Source organism: Pleurodeles waltl, chromosome 10 (genome assembly GCF_031143425.1).
Source record: "Pleurodeles waltl isolate 20211129_DDA chromosome 10, aPleWal1.hap1.20221129, whole genome shotgun sequence".
Taxonomy (NCBI): domain Eukaryota; kingdom Metazoa; phylum Chordata; class Amphibia; order Caudata; family Salamandridae; genus Pleurodeles; species Pleurodeles waltl.
The window spans coordinates 68571980-68596385 of NC_090449.1; the positions used below are offsets into that span (position 1 = coordinate 68571980).

Here is a 24406-nt window from a genome sequence, read left to right on the forward strand (position 1 = left end):
TAGCGCCATGCTAATGCCACCCATGAGTGGAGTTCGTTTTTAGTGTTGCCTCAGATTCATGTTTCTTTGTAAATCTGGGGCAGTGTCAGAAGCAATGGGTGTTGCGGTGGAGCGCCCACGGCAACACCCACTGCACTCCCCTCTGCCACAGAAAACTGCATCAGTGGGGCCCATATTTCCAAGGCAGTAATAAGCTCCAAACAGTGGCTTGGCGCCGCCTTATCAATATGGTGCAGTGCACAGGGCCCCTGAAGTGTCACAAAAATGTATGCTCCGTTGGCGCTAGGGGCTTGTAAATATGCCCCTAAGTTCCTTAACATATGTACGACGCAAACTCACAATAACCTTCTGTCGCGTCTCACGCGAGGCCGTCCTCAGGTGTCAGCGGAGGACAGCCAGATGTGCGGTGTAGAGTTCCTCCTCAGCTTCTCCCTATGTTGCAGCTCTGTGTTAGATTATATTTTAAAGCACCACACGTGCAGGGAAAGAGACCCAGACCAAAGAAAATGCATCACCTACCATTTCATTAACTGTCACAATTTTGCCAAAATACAGAAAAAGCCGCCTCTTTGGACCCTTGCCGGTTTCTAAAGGCAAATGTGTCTAGATTTTTGGGCTACTACAATTTTTCGCACTCTGGTTTTTGTGCTGGAATCTCATCTCTTTGTGCTGATTGTAAGAATAACAAATGTATTTAATTAAAAAGTGCTACATGCTCTGATAATGTCACCTTATTGCGTCACTTCCGTCTACCTGTCATGATTTGTGGAAACACTTCTGACTACAAAAAAGTGGCCATGTTGTTCAAAAAAACGTTCTCCTTTTCAAAAGTAAGGCCTTGCTCTATTCTATGTGGTCTTTTGTTAAGCGCATTTATGTAGCGCTTTCTCACCATTTCAGTGTGTGCTGTACAATAGTGACACTAGTCACTCTGGGGCCTATTCTTAAAGGCATTTTGGAGCATGTAAGGTACCCCTTCTCTAGTGCTTTTTGCATACTTTCTCTTGCCTTTTTGAAGTAGCCCCAAAACATATACAATAGGAATAAAATGGGAATATTCAGGGAATAGTCACATACAATTAATACCCTGGAGAGTACACTCTGCACATTTACTAATAGGACGTCCAACGTTTCGGGACTGATTGACTTCCCATATTTATAAATGCTTTTGTGAATCGGCCCTAATGTGATTAAAGCACGAATTGGCACTTGAAATGTTAGTGCAGTTCTACTCCCCATGCTCCTGTACACAGCATCTATACTTCTCATGGGTGCTGCCAACATATTCCCATCCACACTGCAAAACGTGACAAATTCTGAATTTGATTTGCAGCAGTGGCCAAAATATAAAAGTGTTGTAAAAACGTAGTCACACCTCCTTCTCTAAATCCCTAAAGATTCTAAAAAATGAGACATATGTACCCACAAAAATACAGTTATTCAGCCCAAACAGTAATCAAATTTAGCAGAACTGACCTTACTCCAGAGATAACTAAAAAAGAAGCCAAAACATGGAGTCGGTGTTGTCTTGACTAGCCCCCATACTGTGGAAGTCTGTTCCAAAGCACACAAGACTGATAGGCTGATTTATAGATTAGCATAAGCACTACTCCATCGCAAACATGACATAGTATCCTGTCCACCAAAGTGACTAACCACCAACCCTCTTAAGGTTCAGGAGTTCTGCCAACTTACTTTTAATCGACAGAGCTCCCGTTGGATCCGTAGAAGGAAAGCTCCCTCCGACAGCCCGCTAGAGAAAGGTCCATCAGAGGAAGAACTGCCTGCCTCATCTGAGTGTCCAGAGTTGTGTGATGTTTTTTGTCCTCACTACCAGGTAAGTGACAGATAAAAAACAAAGAATGACCCTCACACCCAGGGGAAAGCTCCCTGGGTGTAGGAATCATATTTTGTTGTGTTTTCCAAAATCTAAGTCCTACTTTGGGAGTTTGAATAAAACAAGTAAAAAACTAGGTTAACGTTTGGTGCATGGCTGTCTAAACTGATGGCCACCAAACGTTTTGTACCATGACAGCATCTGACATGGTGGTGTTTCCTGTCAAGGTACAGAGATCATTGCCGGGCCAGTGGTTATTTTTAAATTTGGTGGATGGTAATCCAGTAGGGTGGTGGAAATAATGTACTCCAACACCCGGTAGGCCTGGGCAAACTTTTATTTACGGTGGAGTAATGGGAATAATTCTAGTATTTTTGTATTACTCTTGTGACACAAAATTACCAAAAATGACACAACTACACCTGCTTGCGTAATTCAGAGTAATGTGGAGCAAACTGACTATTGTAGGATCACAGAAACAGAGGCCAAGCAGCAACTAGCTGCCAGCGTCTACTGTTCATCTTCTGCTGCATTTAGCGCTATTTTCTTAGGGCACAATGCATTCTGTGTGTCATTTTGGATGCAAAAGTGCATTTTGCGCTATGGAAATAGTCCAAAATGCTGGTCTTTGCTCCTTGCATAATTCTACATAATCTTGTGTAATTTTGCTGTAATTTCTCTTCATTATAATACAGCAGATTATGCAAGTTACTCCCAACGTACTGCTGAGCTGTAGATGAGGCTCCTAATCCTAAACTTCGTGCTCTCAGGCATGACGTAAAGACACACCACTTCAGATCAACCTTCTTAATTTATCGCTTACTCGCTCTCTACTGTTCATCATGTTGGGCTCTTTTGCAAGCCCCTTGTCCCACTGTAGCATCATTATGTCTGATGCTAGAGCAGTGAAACAATCCCTCCCACAGCGCCACATTCACAAACTGGCGCAATGGTACTGGTTTGTGAAGCCTTGCGCCACATTATACCTGCGTCAGGTATAATGTATGCAAAGTAGGCATCCCCCGCAAAAAGGGCTGCAGAAATGACACAGTAAAATCTATAAAATCTCACTTCACCATTCTGCGACGTCACAGCGTCATTTTTTTAACGCCTGCTCAGGGCAGGCTTTAAAGTGACGCTGTGCTGTTTTCAATGAGGACCCCCTAGCACTGCTGGACTAGCGTCAAAATTTGCTATGGTTTAGCGCACGAACTGAGTCAGAGTTTCTGATGCAACTGTGGACACTGCGCGCCATGGAGCACTGTACTTCATTTACAGCCCTCCCATGGTATCGTTGGGGGGGCCGCAGGGCAGCACAAGAAAACTGGCCAATCAATGAGTGATGCGTCAGCTTCTTGTAAATGAGGCCCATAGTCTCAGTTGTTTCACTTGTTACTTGCAAAGGGCTTCACTGCCATGTGGCTGAGGCTCCTCTCCCCAAGCCTCAATTAGGCCCCAGGGCTATTTCAAAATATAGGCAGAGAGACATGCAACCCACCCCAAGCTTCTGCAAAGCCCCTGGACCCCATCCCTGGGCCAAATATTTATAGGAGGAAGGATGTTGCCCCCCCTTCCCTGTGATCGGACCCTGGGTCCCCATCCCCCAGGGCCCGCTCCTTGGGGTGTCTCAGTAACCACCCCCTTAGACACTGCAGTTTTCCGAACATACCATGCTCACACTCTCCTGGCAGGGTGTACCCCATGGCCACCCACCTTTAAATTACCAACTAACCATTTGTGTTACAAACAATTGTGACGTGAACTATTGTGGGTAGAGAGAGTGGGGAACCTCGGAGAGCTGCTGACATCAATGGTGTGAAAGAGTGCAGGGAGAAATAAGACTCTTTGCTGTGTAAAGTGGTTGGGGGCAGAAGAGTATGTAGTATTGGTAGTTATAGCTCTGGCTGTGCAAAACTTTTATTCAGCAAACATTTGTTTTAACATAGTTTGTGCAGTTTTCCTTTTTTCCGCAAGCTTAGCTTTTTCTGTAATTTTCTCTCATGATAGATTTGATTGGATCACAAAATGATGACTTCCTGGAGCTGCGAAAACAGATGTGTGAATAATACTGGAATGTGTACTTTTATGACGAGTCTCTAAATGAAGAGCATATTTACATCTCTGAAGTGCATAATTATATTCCACCGATTTACATTTTGAAGTGCCTGCGAAATCACGTGGTTTTACCCAAGTCACAAGGTTTGCAAAAACGTCCTGGAGCTGGGATTCAGACCCATGGCCTAAGGAAGATCTGCAGAGCCCTAGGAGTGCATCTCCTCATTGGTATTAGAGGTGAGGGATATAGGCCTCTGCGTTATGGTGTAATGTGGTTAGGAGAGGTGGGAGTTGTGGTGAAGCTTGGGTCCTCTGAGCTCTCGTACATTGGGGTGAGGTGGTTGAGAGCTGTAGGCCTCTGCGCTGTAATTGGACCAGAGACAGCCTTTGCTTGCTAGGGCAGCAAACTGGGCAGAAAGACATTGGCGCCCTTGCTGATGCGTCCATTGGCACTGTATTGTCCTACGTAGGCGCGTCCACCTTTAATATTTTGTTAATCATCTGTGGCCTCCCAAAATCTGTTCACTTGCAAAACCATGTCTCCTTGGACATGGTCTTCAGGCAAGAACATGGAGTAATTATTGTGCACTTGCTGCAAAAGAGTGCAATAAAGACAGAGAGAGTGGTCCTAGGACATCGGTTTAACATGTTTCCTATTCTTTTTGTTGAGTGCCTGGGCTTCTTGGTGCAATAGTAAACTGCAAATTCTGGCTTAGAGCACCAGCCTGGCAACTATTGCGGCCTTGGACACAAAGAAAGTTGGCGTCATTGCTCCTGCTGACGAATAACATGAAGCAGCTGGGAGCCCCTTTTTATTTCCAGGACAGCTCCAAACCAATAACATGGAAGCAGCAGTGCTTAATTTGTGCTTGTTGTTTCTGGTGCGGGGCACCGGAACTTATTTCTGAGGGCCAGCACTTTTTTTTTTCCTGCTTTAAGCATTTATTGTGAGCAAAAGACACATACGGGAAATACGGGGAAGAGAAAAACGAAAAAGCGTCACAATGGGAGACAACAGAAAGCTGCAACCGTGAGCTGAAGGGGCAGGGACTGGCTTTAAATGGATTGAAGATGGCTTCAGGATTACGCTGCCTCAGTATTCCGTGTTTGCACATTTAATTGCAGCAGCCGCATGTTTACGAGGAGGGCTTTGGGCACCAGCACATTTTTATTTACAAATTAAGTACTGGGCAGCAGTGACTGGCCTCTGAACACAAACATCTTCGCACCTCCCCAAACTCCCAGAGCTCAGGTCTGTCACACTGCTACCAAGTTTTTGTTGGGGGTGGTGTTGGGGAATGGCAGCAGGGGTGAGAAAGAAGGACAAGGAAAAGGGTTGACAGCGGTGCTAAAAAAAAAAATCTGCGGTACATCACAAAATAATTAAAAGCACTTCAAATTGAATCACCAAAGTTGCTGGACACTGCTGTTTGCACAATTGGATGGACAAAATGCAGGGTTCTGTACTGTGATATTATGGGGCTAGTGGCATAACAAAACGTGAGGGGGGCCTGCAAAGTGCATGGGGAGCCCCCCACCCTCTCCCATGGACTCACTGGGGAGCTCTCAGGCCAGGGTACTGTGCTGAGGTCCCCCACACCCCCCACACCCGATAGCCCAAGCACTCCTGCACTTCTGCACTCGGAATTCGGGGCCCACCTCCCCGCCAGGCTGCAGGGGCCTTTGTTAGTCCACTGAATTGGTGGGGATGGAGGTGGGCACATACTTAGCTCTCTGACTCTCGCACATTTGGGGTTGAGGCCAACAGACCTCTGTGATGATGTGAACAGAGGATTAGGCCTCTGCGCTGTATTATAATTAAGGCTCCCTGTTTTCCGTTTTTATTGATTTTTACAGATAAATACAGACAGAAAACAAAGTGTTTCATTTCTGTATTTATTTTTTTAAATGGAAAAATACAAAAAAATCTGTTTATTTGAGTGACTTTCCATACTGTTTTCATTAGTTCCAAGCCAACCTCTGGGCAGATGGATTGCATGGAGAGTTAAAAACAAGATGAGATTTCCTTACATTGCAACATATGTCAACAGGCATTGTAGTAAAATGCTAATATTCACCTGTAGGTGGATTGTTATGTCAAATTTGACTGCTTAATTTACTAAAACACAACAGGCATCAAAGTATATGCGCACGTTTATTAGGTAAATAAATGTGGAAATGTACCATTTTACAGCTTCATTTACTCACAGAACACACAATAAATATGGATAAATACTGATAAGATGGCCAAAAAATAAATATGGATAAATACAGATGGAAAGGTTAGAAAAATAGATACCATAAAACGGGAGCTCTAGTTAGAATATGGCGATAGGGATGGGGGCGGGGACTGAAACTTAGACCTCTATGCTCTGGTACATTTGATGGGGTGGGTGATCAGTTGGAACACTATATCTCCTGGCCAAGCAGTAGAATGTAATGAGCAAGGCCAGGCCCCGAAGCCGGCTGCCCTGTCTTGGCAGCGATGTGAAAGCTGCACTCCGTCGCAGCTCCCCTTGATGGCCAGCTCACAATATAGACGTAGCCCTGACAGGTCGCAGGCACGCGCTGGCAGGCTGTCACAAGTGATCACAGAGAGCATGCGCAGCGCTGTGCTTGGCAGCAGCCAAGCACACGCCGCCGCGCGCCTTCACTCCCAGCCCGCACCTGCGGATCCCAGCTGAGCCACGCTGCCTGCCAGAGCTCCTCACAGGCCTTCGTGCTGCAATCGAGGCCAAGGCTGGGGCAGCCCATGGTAGGAGAGAGCAATGGTAATATTGAAAAATATTGTCCACATAACTGGGCCAAGTACCACACGCCTTTTAATGGATGCCATGTTTGTTTCTGGCAGAAGTTATGCCAGGAGTAAAGGGTTCTGTTGTGTTTAAGCACTCACTGTTGCTATAGAACATATTTTGATCACATGCTATTGATAGGGAGGTAAACATATTGAAAATACTTAGTTGAGAAAATATTATTAGATGTTTAAAGAAAACACTATTAGTGAAATTATATTAAAACCACAATTGCACTTAAAACTTTAAGTACGATTTTGTTAAGTACTTTAGGTGTTTAAATGTAATTTCAGAATTGTAACATAAATAGAAAAGACCCTATGGTAAGCTGCACAGTCAATGACCAAACCTTGCCCAGACGACATCCAGTGACTGGTTCAATGCCTGATTTATGGATTGGCCCCTAAGTTCTATAACGATGTGATGCATGTTGAGTCCTCCAGAATATGATTTAGCAAGGTCACATCTAGTGAATGACTCCAATTTCTGACTTTGGCCCTCATTAAAACTTTGGCGGTCTTATAGAAAGACCGCCGATGCTGCGGGCGCCACTATACCACCAGTGCTGGCGGTATTTGTGGCTCCCTATTATGACTTTTCCGCAGGTTCAGCGGAAAAGTCACATCAGCATTGCAGCTGGCTCATAATAGAGCCGGCGGCAATGTTGATGTGCAGCGGGTGCAGCAGCACCCGTCGCGCATTTCACGGCTCGAAATTCGGGCAGTGAAATGCGCAATGGGGCTGTGCCTGGGGGCCCCTGCACTGCCCATGCCAAGTGCATGGGCAGTGCAGGGGCCCCAAGGGGCACCCCGAGTGCCCCTTACTGCCAGCATTTCCAGGGCAGTAGGCTGGCGGTTGGGGACTCATAATCTACAGGGATTATGACCGCCTGGCGGAAGCCTGGCGGTCAGTTGCAGGGACCAGCGATATGGCCGTGGCTAATGCGCCACGGTCATAATACACTGGCGGTACACTGCCAGCCTGTTGGCGGGGTTTCTGCCGGTGCTCCGCCGGCCGCCAGGGTCGTAATGAGACCATTTGTCTCATTTCCTTCAATGAATGATTCTTTAAAGTTAAAATTTCTCATTTAGTCCTCCTTCAACAATGGACAATTATTATCAGATATGTATAGAATGGTTACTGCACCATTTGCCTGATGAATAAACTGTATAGTCAGCGCATCTTTAAGTATTTGATTGAAAGGTGAGACACGAAATAACCATTTTCCAGCCATTAACCAATCCCTCGAGCGGCCAGTGTATGCCACGCTGTGTAAAGTACCTGTCCCTGCGCCAGCATCATCTGAAGCCAGATTGGTAGTCGTGCAGGAGATGGTTGGTGTTTGATGTGACCTTAGAGTTCAGTGTAGCGTGCTTCTTTAGCCAGTTCTTAAACCTTGCACGTTTCAATGGATTCCTATACTGAGGGGTTGTTTAACCCACCACCATTACTGTAACCCACACATTGGATGGTTTGCAAAGGGAGTCCACACCATGAAGCCCCTCCAGCTGTATGCCAGTCTCATGGGCCACCCATTGACGGTTCGTAAGCTCCATCACAAACATATTAGCCATTGGGCAGGAATGTGTGATTTGCATACTGTGGAGAACTGACTTTACATTTACAAATTTTAAAAGCCATGCAATAATGAGAATGTTTACGAAAATACAGGAAGGTGTGGGGCTTAGGAGCACCCCAAGTGTGGACTGAAGTGTCGGTGCTGCTTTGACTCTTTAAACACATATTTGAACCGGTCCGACAGTTTCCCATCACACCGTAGAGCTGATGAAACGCATCCACTCTTTTTTGCAAAGCCAATTCTCTGCGCACAGCCATGATCATTCCTCTGTTTTCTTGTTCCTGGAAGTAAGGCTTTTGGCCAGCGGAGTCATTCAGCTGAGACTGGGAGTCCTGCCCTTCTGCCATATCTCATCTGTTACCGCAGTGTCTAAAGGGGCTCCCGCGTCTAACCCAGTCTGTCAACCCTCAACCCCTGCCGACCCTCATTCCTCACAGCAGCAGCGTGCGTGACTCACCTCTGAGTCACTGCTGTCTGCCTTTACATTGTGGCAGTCCAGCAGCTTGGCAGCCCTCAGCACATTGGCTCACCCACAATTGCATTTTACTTTAAACCTACACAGTTCCGAATAACAACCACACAGGGTCGGCTTTAGTGCTGGGGGCGCCCGGTGCGTCAATCATTTTCACCCCCCCCACCATGACCTCCTGCTTGCATTCCCTCACTAACAACCGGCCCCTCAGCTCCCTAAATCCCCTCTCACATACATTTGATTTGCTTTAAAGCACTAACTTTACTAATAAGAATGTATTTCTACCCAAATTACACCAAATTTTAGCACCATTAGGAATAGATAATGACAGATTGGGATAAAAACATAACTTCCTAACCGATTTTATGCAGTCTTCATGCAGCTCTTTGATGACAGTTTGTACCAGTCACTGTTCTATATTAGGTATTAGAGTTGCATCTTATGAATGCGGTAACAAAGAGGATCTCTGTGACAAAAAGCAATAATCCACTGAGCTATCCGCATAAAATACAGATGCGAGATCTGCATGGTACACATTCTTTGAAGCAGGCATGTTACCCCTCTGTGCTACTTTATGGCGAGTTAAAACTGCCACTAGACAAAACTCTGATCGCTCTCTCTAGCAGGAACATTAGATGCAAGAGTTATCTTCACACTTTTATTGATGCCTGAAAGCTGGACACACAAGGAACTTTGCAGTGGGTGTTTTAAATTGTAAGTAATTCCTAAACCCAAGAGCCCTCCCTCCTCCCGAGATCAGCACCCTCGTCCCCAGGTCAGTGCTCGGTGCGGCTGCACCAGTCGCACTGCCCTACAGCTGGCCTTGCAACCACACCTTCCCAGGTGTACCTCTGTTTTCATATTGACAGCTACTCAATGGTCTATAACCGGAAAAAGAATCAGAATTTGGGAAGTGAAGGCTCAAGCCGAATGTTCAATTAACTGTGCTATGTTGGTATATATGATTCCTTTTAACCAAACTCAAAAGTGGCCATGATTTGCAAAACCTGCAAGGAGGCCACACCTCATTTCCAGGTTGCACCACACTGCGGAAGTCCCAACCCAGAACAGAAAGCAACATTATCATTGGTGGGTGAGGGTATGTAAGAAGTCAAGGGTCCCCGGCTACTGCTGGGTGAGGGTATATGAGCAGCCGGGGGCTCCACATTATAATAGTATAAGTGTATGTCTGCAAATGCAAGACTCTCCGGCTGCAGCAGGAAAGTGATTGGGTTCTTATATATCTGCACAAGCTGTTATAGTGTAAGTACTGGAGCTCGAGTGATAGAAGGCTTGGACTGTATTACTAAAGTTGCCTGTCTGTTGCTGTTAAAGGTTCTGGCTGAAGCCGTGCAGTGCTTAAGGTGATAGTCGGGATCTGTCCACCCTGTAATGGCAACAGTGCCGGAGCTCTGATGATAGAAGTCCCAGCCTGTAGTAGTAAATGGGCCTGCACAGTAATTGTAAAAGTGCCTGGCTCAAGCACTAAAGTCCTTGGGTTGTTAAGAGTGTATCTGCCCAAGCTGTAATGGACCTGTGCTGTAATGGCAGAACTTCCCAGGCTACAATGCAGTGAACACCTGGGCTTTAAGAGTGTAAGATCTGTGCTGAGTTAATGCTTAAAAGTCTATACTCATCCCCATAACGTGCAACTAGGGCTACAGTTCCTAGTGAAAAGTTATTTCTGCTTGTGGCATTAATTATGATATGGTTTTAGGATGGCTTCCATAATACCACTCTAATGTCCTCATTAGGTCCTTCATCTTTAGTGATAATTGCTCCCCGTGCATCACTTGCCTGAGTGCAAAGAACCAGCCAGGAGCAGGTCCAGAGTACCTGTGATCTTCTAAATAAAACTTAGGGTCATATTTATACTTTTTTAGCGCCGCATTTGCGCCGCTTTTTGACGCAAATGTGGCGCAAACTTACAAAATACAATTGTATTTTGTAAGTTTGTGCCGCTTTTGCGTCAAAAAATGATGCACATGCGGCGCTAAAAAAGTATAAATACGGGCCTTAATATTTTAACAGTGATAAAATGAGAAAATATCAAATATGGGAACATCATTGTTGGGCCTGGCCCTTTCTGCATGGTCATCCCCAAACATTTTGCTTTCACCCTCCTGTTTTCTGAGGCCATTTTTGTTGGATTTTAGCACTTTGCGCACTTTACCACTGCTACCCAGTGCTAAAGTGCTTGTGCTCTTGCCTTGAAACATGGCAAAATTGCCTTACACCGAATCAGCACATTTAATTTACCTCTAAGTCCCTACTAAAGTGGTATTACACGTACTAAGGGTTCTTAAATCAAATGCTACTAGTTGGCCTGCAGCACTGATTGAGCCACCCACTGAAGTATTGTTTTGAAACATCTCAGTCCTGCCACTGCAGCCCGTGTGTCAGTTTAAATTGCCATTTCAACCCTGCAAAATAAATCTTTTGCCAGGTCTAAACCTTCCTTTGTAATACATATATCACCCAACGGTAGGTCCTAAACTACCCAGAGGACAGTGTGCAGTGTATTTAAAATGTTTGACATGTCCTTTTAACTTTTCCATGTCTTGGTAGTGAAAAACTCTTAGATTCCTTTTTCACTACTGCAAGGCCTGGAATGTTTTGTCCTAACCATTTGGTGCCTGCAGCCTGTAACCTGGGTCACAGGACTAGCTGTAGATGGCGGTAGGTCTTTGTGTATGGCTTCCGGGCAGTGAGACAAAGGAGTAATAATTGTTAGCAAGAAGGTTCATCCCTGTCTTGATGAGGGGGAGGAGCTGTCACCTACCACACTTGCACTACACAAAAGCTCTGCCTCAGCCCACTCACAAAGGGGTTTACACCAGTCTGTTTTGCCCCGTACAAGCAGTCCAGGGAAGCAGGAAATTCCAAACACCTCTGAGGTGGAGCCCTCTAGAAACTTCTCCTACTACAAAGTTGGCACCAAATATAGATATTGAAACCCCAACTCTTCAGTACACCTCTGGACTGGTGGAAGACTTGGAAGGACTTCTGTACTGCTGGCCCGCTACTCTGCTGCCCCGCTGCCTGAGTGAAAACGACTAGATTTGCATCTTGAACCCAGGACCACCAAAGTGACTCCAAGTAATGATTCCAATATCCCAGTGATGGCTCGTCTTCCTATTCAAGGTTTCAGTGGATGTCCTAATCATCCATCAATAGGTTTGATCTTCCATTGAAAATGTTTTTCCACTTACTGCTTTGATCTTCCATTACAAGTTTGTATCATCTATTGAATGTTCTAATATTCCTTCAGTAACTTAGATCTTCCAGTTACAGATTCAGGTGTTCATTCTGACTTCGGCAGAAACTGAACCGCCACGCCTGCGGCGGTCTTTTGAAGAGTGGTCTCTGCCAAACCGCCATATTCCCGTTGCTACCTCCAGGGCGGCTGGACTCACCGGGCCGGAGATGAGCATCTACGACCCGGCGGGCCACCCAATACCGCCGGCGGTATTCCGAGTCCCTGTTCAGCAAGAGATTCCATGGCAGGAGCACAGCCGTGAAATCCCTGGCGGAAAGGCTACCGGCAACAGGAATTTGAATTCCTGTTGCCGGTAGATGACCCCCCACTCCCAGTAGTGATCCCCCCAGTAGCAACCCCCCAACCCTCATACAGGAACTCCGCCCCCAAATACACACACGCACACCCTGACACACACTCAAAACACACTTACACACACAGACACATGCATCACCACAATGAGACACACACACGCACACACAAACACTCCCCTCACCCTCCCCTTGCGGAGGACACTTACCTCGTCTGACAAGGTGCTCCTACCTGAGGAGACGGGATCGGCTCTCCCACCGCCGGCCCCGCACTGCCATCAGGACACCACCAGGATGTATTACAGGTCGTACATACACTCCTTTTGGCAGGGCCGGCGGTAGGACCGCCTCTGCACCGCCGATGGCCAGCACGAATACTGGAGGATTTCTGCCCAAACTGAGGCGGAAATCCTTCGGTACTCGGAATATGGCGACCGCCGAAGTCGGAATGGACACCTCAGTCTTATCGTGAAGGCTTTAGACTTTTAACCTTCTATCAATGACTCTGTGGCTGATTTAGAGTTTGGTCGGTGGAGAACAGGCCATGGGGGTGGCAGAAAGATGCCTGTGGGGTCAGAAAGGTGTCAATGGAAGACCAGAGTCATGAATGGACGATGAAAATCTTGACTCTAAGATTAAAGATGGCAGAGGAAGATCTAAGGGCCTGATTTAAAATTTGGCAGACCGGGTAGTCCATTCCAAAAATGACTGAGTACCCAGCCTTGCAAACCCTCATTCTACATGCCTCATTTAGAGATGAGTGGAACTTATGTGTTCTACCGAACGAGCAGCTTTGGCTCAGTCAATGGAATACTTTCTCCAACAGCCTGCACCACATTCCCTATTGAGGGTGGAATGTGTAGTGTATTTTTTCCTATTTGTCACAGACAGGAAAAACCTGGAAGGGGGGGGACACAAAAAAACTGTAATGACTCCCACAGCCTGGGAGAAAATTCTCAAGGTGGGGTGTCATTAGTTTGACCGTTTCCAATAACAAACTCCAGCTTTGGGAGTTTGTTTTAGAAAAACAAATAAGGTTAAAAATTTGGTGAACAGCAGCTGTCCAACAGACTTTTAGTACATTAAAAGGAACCCGTGTGATGGCATTTCCATTAAATGTACAGAAATGGCCATCTACAATTTAGTGGGTTATGGTCTGGCAGAGTGTTGGAGATAATGTCATCTGCACTTCCACGGACTGTTCCACCCACCAAACTCTAAATCAGGCCCAGAGTTATTGATAAAAGGTTAATAGATTAAAGCCTTCACCATAAGACTGAATCTGTCACTGAAAATGCAAAGCTATTGAAGGGCAATCAGTGCATTCAATGGAAGATAAAAGTTGTAAATGAAAGACCTGCATTTTCAATGGAAGGTCAGACCTATTGATGGTCGATTAGGACATTCACCTGAACCTTCAATAGAATGATGAGCCATCCCTGGGATATTGGTATCATCACTTTAAGATCACTGCTTTCAACTAATTTAAAGATTTATTTGGGTGGTGTTAGTTTCAGTGGGGAATCAAATCTGTGACGTGGCATTAACTATGATATGAATGGAAATCTCAGTGCTTTACAGTGGAGATCTGTGCCTTTTATGTAAGTACAGAGGACACAGTAAATAGCAAGAGTTTGAAATGCAAGTACAGATGTTGCAATGAAGGATGGTGGCTTTTATTGGATGACTTTGTCTTTCAATTAAATAGTATAGGTTTCAATGTCATTAATCCAGAGCCTGAATATACAAAATGTGAGGGGCTGAGAGTTGCTAATGGTCTGTACATACACTCCCTATCTGAACAGGAAATTGTGATATGGGACATTCCAGATAGACCAGAGATAAACTAATTAGTTCATTACCCCAAATGTATATAGTATGATCCACGGTGCGATCAGCCCAACAGGAAAGCAAGGAAGAAATTATTTCAGAGACAACAATGTTTCATTAATCCAGAGCCACCTATGTATGTAAATGAGCTTTAGGAGGAAATGCTTCCTTGGTAAGAAAATAAGAGCTTCTTCCACGGGAGCTCTGCATTGGTGCTTGTGGTCAGTAGATTTCCCTGCATGTTAGAAAACTTGCAAGCATTGATGTTGCACATGGTTGCCTAAGCTCTTAACATTCCCATAGCTCATTCAGTACCCGAAACTCTGAATTACAGCCAACCCTTACAAAAACACAATCTGTGGTAAGTGTCCCAAACCACCAGGTATCATCCACAGATGGCCTGGCAGCAGAGCGGCCAAACAACGTGCTCTGCTGTCTTCTGACTGGATTTCTTTTCACTAGTTTGAATGTTTCTTGGCACCCTGCCCGCATCAGAGCAGGCCAGCAGTTCCACAGTTTCAGGCAGTGCCTGTGAAGGGCCTTTTCTTGGCCCCAACCCTCAAGGAGTGGAAATTGATTTAACAGGCCGAGCAGCTCTAAACATCCAACTTCCAGACACAGGAGAGATGCTTCAGTGTCCAGGACAATGTAATACCAGGGCAAACCAGCATCAGGTCCATGAGGTAGCAGGTGGCAAAGAGCCAGTGCTCATACATGAACTTCAACCCTATGAGACAGCCCCTATACCCCACCAGTCTAATCATCCAGCCACAAAGCACCGGAGAGGCGGCTCTGATGTCTAATCCTTGGTGCTGCCATGACAGCTCTGCAGCAGGGCTACGAGATCTCAGGTGCTGAGGAGACAGCACTCATGTGTGAACTCAAACTCCAGGAAACAGCACCCATATAACCATCGAACTGCTAGGTAGAAGAGAGATAGCTCCAAATTCCAAGCCAATCCACTGCCATGAAAGCTTTGCCTAGAAGATCATAAGATCTTAGGTGCTGAAGAGACAGCTCTCATGCATGAGCTCCAAATCTAAGAGACAGCACCTGAATAACCATCCAACTGCTAGGTGCAGCTCAGATGTCTAATCCTCAGTGCTATCATGACAGCTCCGCTGCATATCCATGAGATCTCGGGTGCTGATGAGACAGACTCATGTACGGACTCCAACTATAAGAGACAGCATCCTTATAACCATCCAACTGCCAGGTGAAAAGTGATCCTGTCTCTTACACTCTAGTGGCTGAAACCATGTCTCTGTATCATCAGAGTGGTGCTGCAGGACATCTTTCGGTTAAGATGGGTACTGAATGCCCAACTCCCCAACACACCACTCTAGGTATGGAGTGCTAGTAGGACCTAACCCTCCTTCTGACCTCCTAATTACCTCAGGCTGATTGTGCAGGGTCAGTGACTGACAGCATAGCTATGTGGTGTGGGAGACAGGGTCTCCGCCCAATGCCCGAACAGTAGTACAGAAGTGGCATCATTTGTGCCACTACCCTGTGGTATGGAAGTGGCATCCCTTGTGCCACTGCCCTGTGGTGTGGAAGCGATATCTCTTGTGCCACTGCCCTGTGGTGTGGAAGTGATATCTCTTGTGCTCCTGCCCTGTGGTGTGGAAGGGACAGCTCTCTTGCTCCTGCTCTGTGGTTTGGAAGGAACATCTCTCGATCCCCTGCCCGTGATGCTGACGGGCATCACTTGTGGTCCTGTCCTGTGGAAAGAACATCTTCTGAGATCCTACCCTGTGATGTGGAAGGGATATCACTTTTGGTCCTGTGAAATGGAAGGAACATCTCCCACTCTCCTGGTCTGTGGTGGTGAAGGGACATCTCTTGTGTTCCAGGCCTCTGGTGTTGAAGGGAAATTTCTCATGCTCTTTCTGTGTGGTGCTAATGAGACATCTCTCATGCTCCTGCCCTATGGTGGGGAAGGGATATCTATCATGCTTCTGCTCTCTGGTGGAGAAGGGATATCTCTCATGCTTCTGCACTGTGGTGTGGAAGGGATATTCTCGTGCTTCTGCCCTGTGGTGTGGAAGGGCCATCTCCCGTGCTCCTGCCATATGATGTAGGAGGAACATCTCTCATACTCCTCCCCTGTGGTGGGGAGGTGGCATCGCTCATGCGTCTGTCCTGTGATTTGGAAGGGATATCTTGTGTGCCCCCATCCTGTGGTGTGGAAGGAACATACTTCATGCTCATGCCCTGTGATGTGTTGAAGGGACATATCTCATACTCCTGCCCTGCTGTGGGGAAGGGACATCTCTTGCGCACCTACCCTGTGGGGTGGATGGGACATCTCTCGCGCTTCTGCCCTGTGGTATGAAAGGGATATCTGGTGTGCTCCTGCCCTGTGGTGCGGAAGGGAGATCTCTTGTGCTCCTGCCCTGTGGTGTGGAAGAAACACCTTTTGTGCACCTTCTTTGTGGTACAAACAAGGCATCTCTCGTGCTCCTGCCCTGTGGTGTAGAATAAACTTTTCTTGGACTCCCCCCTTTGGTTTGAAAGGGACATCTCTCATGCGCCTGATCGGCATTGACGGGACATGTTTTGTGCTCCTGCCCTGTGGTGTCGAAGGGGCAGCTCTTGTGCTCCTGCCACGTGGTCCTAATGGGATATCAAAGTTGTTCCTGCCCTGTGTCGTGAAAGGGACAGCTCTTCTGATCCTACACTGTGGTTAGGGACATCTCTCATGTTCCTGCCCTGTGGTGTCGAAGGGACAACTCTTGGGTTCCCTCTCTGCGGTGCTAGTGGGGCATGCCTCGTGCTCCTGCCCTGCGGTGTGGAAGGAACTTTCCTGGTCCTCCTGCCCTATGGTTTGAAAGGGACATCTCTCCTGCTACTGCCACCTGGTCCTAAAGGGGTATCGCTGCTGTCCCTGCACTGTGGTGTGGAAGGGATATCTCTCATGTTCCTGCCCTGTGGTGTCGAAGGGGCAGCTCTTGTGATCCTGCCATGTGGTCCGAATGGGATATCAAAGTTGTTCCTACCCTGTGTTGTGGAAGGGGCAGCTCTCCTGATCCTACGCTGTGGTGGGGAAGAGACATCTCTCATGTTCCAGCCCTGTTGTGTCGAAGGGATAACTCTTGGGTTCCCTCTCTGCGGTGCTAGTGGGGCATGCCTCGTGCTCCTGCGGTGTGTAAGGAACTTTCCTGGTACTCCTGCCCTATGGTTTGAAAGGGACATCTCGCCTGCCACCTGGTCCTAAAGGGATATCTCTGCTGTTCCTGCGCTGGGGTGTGGAAGGGACATCTCTCCAAGATGGTGTAGATATACATCTCTGGTACTACTGCCCTGTGGTGGGGAAAGGGCCTCTCTTGCGCTCCTCCCTGTGGTTTGGAAGGGACATCTCGCATGCTCCTGCTCAACAGCCTCGGAGGGATATCTCTTCTGTTCGTGCCACGTGGTTCTAAGGGGATATCTCTGTTGTTCCTGCCCTGTGTTGTGGTAGGTGCAGCTCTCGTGGTCCTGCATTGTGCAGTGAAAGGATTATCTGATGCGCCCCTGCCCGTGGTGTGCAAAGGATATCTCTCGTGCTCCTTCTCGGTGGTGCCAACGGGGCATCTCTTTTGCTCCTGCCCCGTGGTGTGCAAGGGACATCTCTCAGGCTCCTGCCCTGCAATACTGAAGAGTCTCCTCGTTTTCTTCAGCTCCTGCCCTGTGGTGTGGAAGGGACATCCTGCCCCGTGACGGGGTGGCAGCAGTCCCTGCTGCCTGGTGCCAAAGAAAGGATCCCTCCTTCTGCATGCCATGGAGGCAGACTGACTGCTGACTGACTGCTCCCCAAGCATGTGTTTCCCAGTGGACAGTTCTTCCAGCTCCTTGTTGCCCCAGTGACGTCTCTCGGGGCATCTGTCCCAGGGCTGTGGTGCTGAAGTTGAGAGCCCCGTGACCCCCGTCAGCTCTACGAGGGGAGGAGAGCGCCTCCTGTTCTCAGGTGCTGACAGAACACATCCCCCAAACGGTCTATAATGCCGAAGAGACAGCGTTCATATGGACTCTAGGAAGGAATTACTTCATTAGGAAAGTTAGACCGCTCATGTCACGATCCCCACCACAGCTCCCCGGGAGGAGCGGACTCTAGGTCTCAGCAGGACGCGGACGAGAGCTGTCACTTAGCGCCTGAGTGTTCTAAAGCGCTCTGAATTATCACCGCGGGTTGGTCCTGCTACAGTCTCACTGGCGCCGCAGGTGCACGAGCATCATACAAGGAATGCGCGGGTGTTCATAGCAGTGAGGCTATTGAGCCCCACCATTACAGCCCAGTCTCTTATTACAGCACACGCACTTTCACCTTTGTGGGTTCGGTGCTTTCACCAGTACAGCTCAGCACTTTCACCATTGCAGCTTCGGTGCTTTCACCGTTACAGCTCGGCGCTTTCACCAATAAAACTTCGGCGCTTTCCCCATTACAGTCGAGCTGCTTTCATTATTAAAGTTTGTTCCTTTCACTTATCGAAGCCAGACACACACACCCGTGGAGGCCAGACACTTCCATCTTTATAGCCCAGTTGTTTTCACCTTTAAAGCACAGGTGATTTCACCACTAAAACCCCAGCACTTTCACTGTTAGAGACCCGGAACTCCCACCATTAGAGCCAGGGGCTTTCACTATTTAAGCTCAGGCCAGTTCGCCGTTACAGTCCAGGTTCTTTCACCACTGGAGTTGGCGCTTTCACCTTTACAGCCCAGGGCTTTCACTATTACAGCTCAGGGCTTTCACTATTACAGCTCAGTCACTTTCAAAATTGGAGCCCTGGCGCTTTCACTATTACAGTCCAGGGCTTTCACTATTACAGCTCAGTCACTTTCACCATTGGAGCCCTGGTGCTTACACTAGTACAGCCTAGGGCTTTTTACTATTACAGCTCAGTCGCTTTCACCACTGGAGCCCTGGCGCTTTCACTATTACAGTCAAGGGCTTTCACTATTACAGTCCAGGTGCTTTCACCACTGGAGCCCTGGCGCTTTCACTATTACAGCCCAGGGCTTTCACTATTACAGTCCAGGTGCTTTCACCATTGGAGCACTGGCGATTTCACTATTACAGTCCAGGGCTTTCACTATTACAGCCCAGTCACTTTCACCATTTGAGCCGTGGTCCTTTCGCCATTAGGACACCAACGCTTTCACCCTTCCAAACCAGGCGCTTTCATCTTTAGTACCAAGGAACTTTCACCGTTACTGCCCATGCTTTCACCATCGCACCTCAAGTGCTTTTACCATTATAGCCTAAGTGCTTTCCCCATTAAAGACCCGTGCGTTCACTATTAGAGGCCAGGTACTCTCGCTAGTAAAGCTCAGGCCCAGACATATTCACCGTTACAGCTCAGGTGCTTTCACAACTAGACCCTCAGAACGTTCACTAGTAGAGAACTGGTCTTCTCAGCGTGAGAGCCCTGGCACTTTTACTGTTAGTGCCCAGGTGATTTTGCCATTACAGCTCAGGCGCATTCACTATTAGAGCCCTGGCACTCTTACCATTAGGCCCAGGCACTTTCACCATTGGAGCCTAGGCACTTTCACGCTTACACTTAAGGCGCTTTTAATGTCAGAGCCAGGACACTTTCACCATCACAGCTCTGTTACTTTAGTGTTACGGCCGAGGCACTCTCACCGTAAGAGCCAGGCACTTTCACCATTACTGCTCGGCACAACTAGTATTGAAGCACTGGAATGTTTACCATTTGAACCCGGTTACTTTGTTATTTACAGCCGATGCTCTTTTCCTTTAGGGGAAAGGTAATTTCACTACTAGAAAACAAGACACGTTCACCATTGAAGACCAGCATTTTCCGCTATTACAGCCTGGGCTCGTTGTAATTAAACATTGGAAACTTAAATATAATTCTTAGTGGTTAGAATGATTTCTTCTTTGTTCTTTTTTTTTTGCATTTCACTATTAACACACGTTATTGTTCACAATACACACATTGTTCTCATAGCTGCAGTTATGGGAAAAATCACCCAGATTTGGGAAGGATCACAAATGTAATGCGTGAATGAGTGAACGAGTGAGTGGGTAATTAAGTGAGTGAGCGTGTGAGTGAGAGAGCGAGTGAGTGCAGTTATAGTGTTTCAGCCCAGGAACGACACCTTCGGCAGTGGCACCGCAGCTGCTCGGTAGGCACACTCAGGCATGTGCCCGCAGCCCATGCCTGTATACCTTTCCAGAACAGCCATCAGCGCACGTGTGCCCATGTCATGCCACACCAGACATTACATCTCGGTCTTTCATACCAGGAGAGCCAATGCGTTCGTGCCATCGTCGCACATGTGTGCCCTGCTGTCACCGCATGCCAGGCATTACAGCCCTGGCATTTACACTGCTCCTGGCAGGGCATTCAGACCATCTCAGCCCAGGCAGGCACGTGATTACAGAGAGATGCGCACCATTACAGCTCAGAAAGGCAGTGAATGGACGTCTGTTATTGCATTGTACGTGCACCTTTCTAGTTAATTCATTCATCCATTACTATCGGTGCGATGCACCCGTGCACGAGGATTGTCGCAATCCAGGCTGCCCAATATTTACACCCTATGCCCGGGCAGAGATGCCAGGGCGCAGCACAGTAAATGCTGTATAGCAGTTATACATACATTAAACATTGCACATTATATCACCCAGACGGGCACGCCGTTCATCATAAGGCACGAGCAGCAGCCCGGGTATTCCTGCCAACTGACACTATGCTGCAGGTGTCACCCCGTGACTGCCCATTGCAGTCCAGCCAGTTATGCCAGTACTCATTATCGCTTCGGTGCCCATGCCTGTAAACACTAAAGCCGGGCAGTCGTGCAATTAGCAACATGGCCCAGGGTGGCACACCATTGCACGTTATAGCTCAGCCAGTAATGCCATTAGATATTACACATTACAGCCCTGGCAGCCATGCCATAACACACGAGACCCTGGCATCCATGCCATCGCACAAACAACCCTGGCGTTACATATTACATAGATCATGGCACGTTATAGCCCAGAGTCATATCACCACGTAGTACACATTAGAGCCTTGGTGGTCATGGCATCGCACATTACAGCCCTGGCGACCATGCCATCGTATATTAGAGCCCTGACAGCCATGCCATCGTATATTAGAGCCCTGACAGCCATGCCATCGCATATTAGAGCACTGCTTGTCATTCCACTGAATATCATATATACACCATGGTACATTATAGCCAATACAGTCATATCACTACATAGTGCACATTAGATTCCTGGTAGTCCTGACATCATGCATCAATGCCCAGGCAGTCATTCCGTCGTAAATTGGATCCCTGGTGGTCATGCCATAGCACATCACATATACCATGGTACATTACTACCCTGCAAGCCATATCACTACATATACACACTAAAGTCCTAGCAGCCATGTCATCATACATTAGATTCCTGGCAGTCACATGGCTACACATTAGAGCCCTGACAGCCATGCCTTGGCATATCAGAGCACTGCCTGCCATGCCATTGCACATCATATGTATACAATGGTGCATTATAACCTAGGCAATCAGATCACTGCATTGAACACATTGGAGTCCTGAAAGTCATGACGTCACGCATTAGGTACCTGGCAGTCATGCCATTGGACATCATATATATATATATATATGGTAAATTATAGCCCTGACAGTCATATAGCTACATAGTAAGCGCTAGTGCCTTAGCTGCACGACATCACACATTGGAGCCCTGGCAGTCATGTCATCACATAGTAGAGCCCTGGTGGTCATTCCATTATACAACGTAGCCCTTGGAGTCAGTCATAGAGCACTGTCAGTCATGCCACTGCACAGTACATATACAGACACATCATGGTACATAGTAGACCAAGCTGTCATATCACTAACAAGTAGACAATATAGTCCAGTCAAATCACTACATATTACACATTAGAGGCCTAGCAGTCCCGCCATCACACATTAAAGCCCTGACAGTCATGCCATTGCACATTACATATACCATGGTAGGTTATAGCCCAGACAGCCATATCGCTACATACTATACATTAAACACCTGGCAGTCATGCCACCACACATTAGAGCCCCGGGCAGTCATGCCATTACTCATTAGAGTCCTGCCAGCCATGCTATTGTACATTAAAGCCCTGGTAGTCATGCCACTACACATTAGAGCCCTGGAAGTCATGCCACTACACATTAGAGCCCTGTCACTCATGCCACTACACATTAGAGCCCTGGCAGTCATGCCATTGCACATTTGATCCCTGATGGTTACCTATCGCACATTAGAGGCCTGGCAGTCATACAACTCCACATTAGAGTCCTGGCAGACATGCTATCGCACATCAGAGCCCTGGCAGTCATGCCTCTACACCTCTACACATTAGAGCCCTGGCAGTCATGCCACTACACATCAGAACCCTGGCTTTCATGCTACTACACATTAGAGTGCTGGCAGTCATGCCACTACACATTGCGCCCTGTAAGTCATGCCACTACACATTAGAGCCCTGGCAGTCATGGCATCGCACATTAGAGCCCTGGCAGTCATGCCACTACACATTGCGCCATGGAAGTCATGCCACTACACATTAGAGCCCTGTCACTCATGCCACTACACATTAGAGCCCTGGCAGTCATGCCATTGCACATTTGATCCCTGATGGTTACCTATCGCACATTAGAGGCCTGGCAGTCATACAACTCCACATTAGAGTCCTGGCAGACATGCTATCGCACATCAGAGCCCTGGCAGTCATGCCTCTACACCTCTACACATTAGAGCCCTGGCAGTCATGCCACTACACATCAGAACCCTGGCTTTCATGCTACTACACATTAGAGTCCTGGCAGTCACGACACTACACATTGCGCCCTGTAAGTCATGCCACTACACATTAGAGCCCTGGCAGTCATGGCATCGCACATTAGAGCCCTGGCAGTCATGCCACTTCACATTGCGCCATGGAAGTCATGCCACTACACATTCGAGCCCTGGCAGTCATGCCATCGCACATTAGATCCCCGATGGTTTACGCATCACACATTAGAGCCCTGGCAGACATGCAATGCACGTTCGATGACCCAGAGGGTCATGCAACGACACATGCCACGTTAAAGACACAACCCCTGAGTCCGGTACCTTCCAGGCAGCAGGTTCGCCAGAGCCCGGAGTGCGTCATCACCTCCTCGTTCTTGCGGCTGGTCTCGTTGTCGTTGTTGGACTTGGAGCGGCAGACGCCCCGCGAGTAGAGCCAGTAGTCGGTGCCCACGGCGATGGTCATGAGGCTGAAGGCTGCGAAAGCTCCCACGGTGGTGATCAGCATCTGGACGCCTCTGTCACACACCCTCATAGTGCTTCATGGTACGCGGGCCAGGCGCTAGGGGCGAAGATCCATGGGGTGCGGGGGAGCCCGGAGAAGCAGCTGGCGGGGGCCGCTAGCATCTCTGCCCCCCGGGGGCCGGGGCTGGCATCCCAATGCGCTGCCCGAGCCCTCTCTCGTGAAGGAAAGTCCATCGCTCCCCCAAAGTCCTCATGGATGCCGGGAGCTCCGGAGGCAGCCGAGGCGCTGACCGTGATTAATGCCCCATCGCTCGCTCAGGCTGACGGAGCGGGCACGTCTTCCCCGCGGTGGTGGGTGACTCTGGGAGGGTGTGTGTTAAACACGCCTAAAGAGCGGCGCGGGAGGGGAGTGGCGGCGAGGGGGCTGGGGGAGGGGCCGGGGGCTCCTCAGAATCGGGGTGGTGGCATCTGTCCGGGTCCCCGGCCTCCGGTCTCTTCAGCGCCTCGAAGCCCTTCGGACCTGAAAGGAAAGAGAAAAGAGGGTTCTCAGGACCAGGTGTAGCCCCAGGTGAAGTTGTAGCCGAAGTGACAGCTGCCGCCTCGCGCTCCTCCATCTGCCTCCCTCACGCCCCTTCTAGGCGAGACCCCCTCGGAGCAGAGTGAGAGATGCTGTCGGGGGAGGGCCAAGGGATCTGCAGAGGGACCAGCGGATACCTAGAAGTCTCGTCAGAGACTGCTCCCTGTCTAACCCCGAGTGTCAGTGGGTGCAGAAAGGACAGCTCCCTGTCTAACCTCTAGTACCGGCGGTGCTGAAGGGACAGCTCCCTGTCTAATCTCTAGTACCGGCGGTGCTGAAGAGACAGCTCCCTATCTAAACCCTGGCGTCAGTGGGTGCTGAAGGGACAGCTCCCTGTCTAACCTCTAGTACCGGCGGTGGTGAAGGGACAGCTCCCTGTCTAATCTCTAGTACCGGTGGTGCTGAAGGGACAGCTCCCTGTCTAAT

At 48.2% G+C, this 24406-nt stretch overlaps 1 protein-coding gene across 1 annotated transcript in view; it reads right to left on the reverse strand.

The window, feature by feature from the left end:
- The window catches only part of CACNG3 (calcium voltage-gated channel auxiliary subunit gamma 3), a 209336-nt gene extending 185293 nt beyond the window's left edge, over positions 1-24043 (reverse strand). The window contains exon 1 of the mRNA XM_069209696.1: positions 23263-24043. Within this exon, the coding sequence (XP_069065797.1) occupies positions 23263-23473 (211 nt within the window). The 5' untranslated portion in view covers positions 23474-24043. The remainder of the gene's footprint in view (positions 1-23262) is intronic.
- Between the last annotated feature and the right edge of the window lie 363 nt (positions 24044-24406).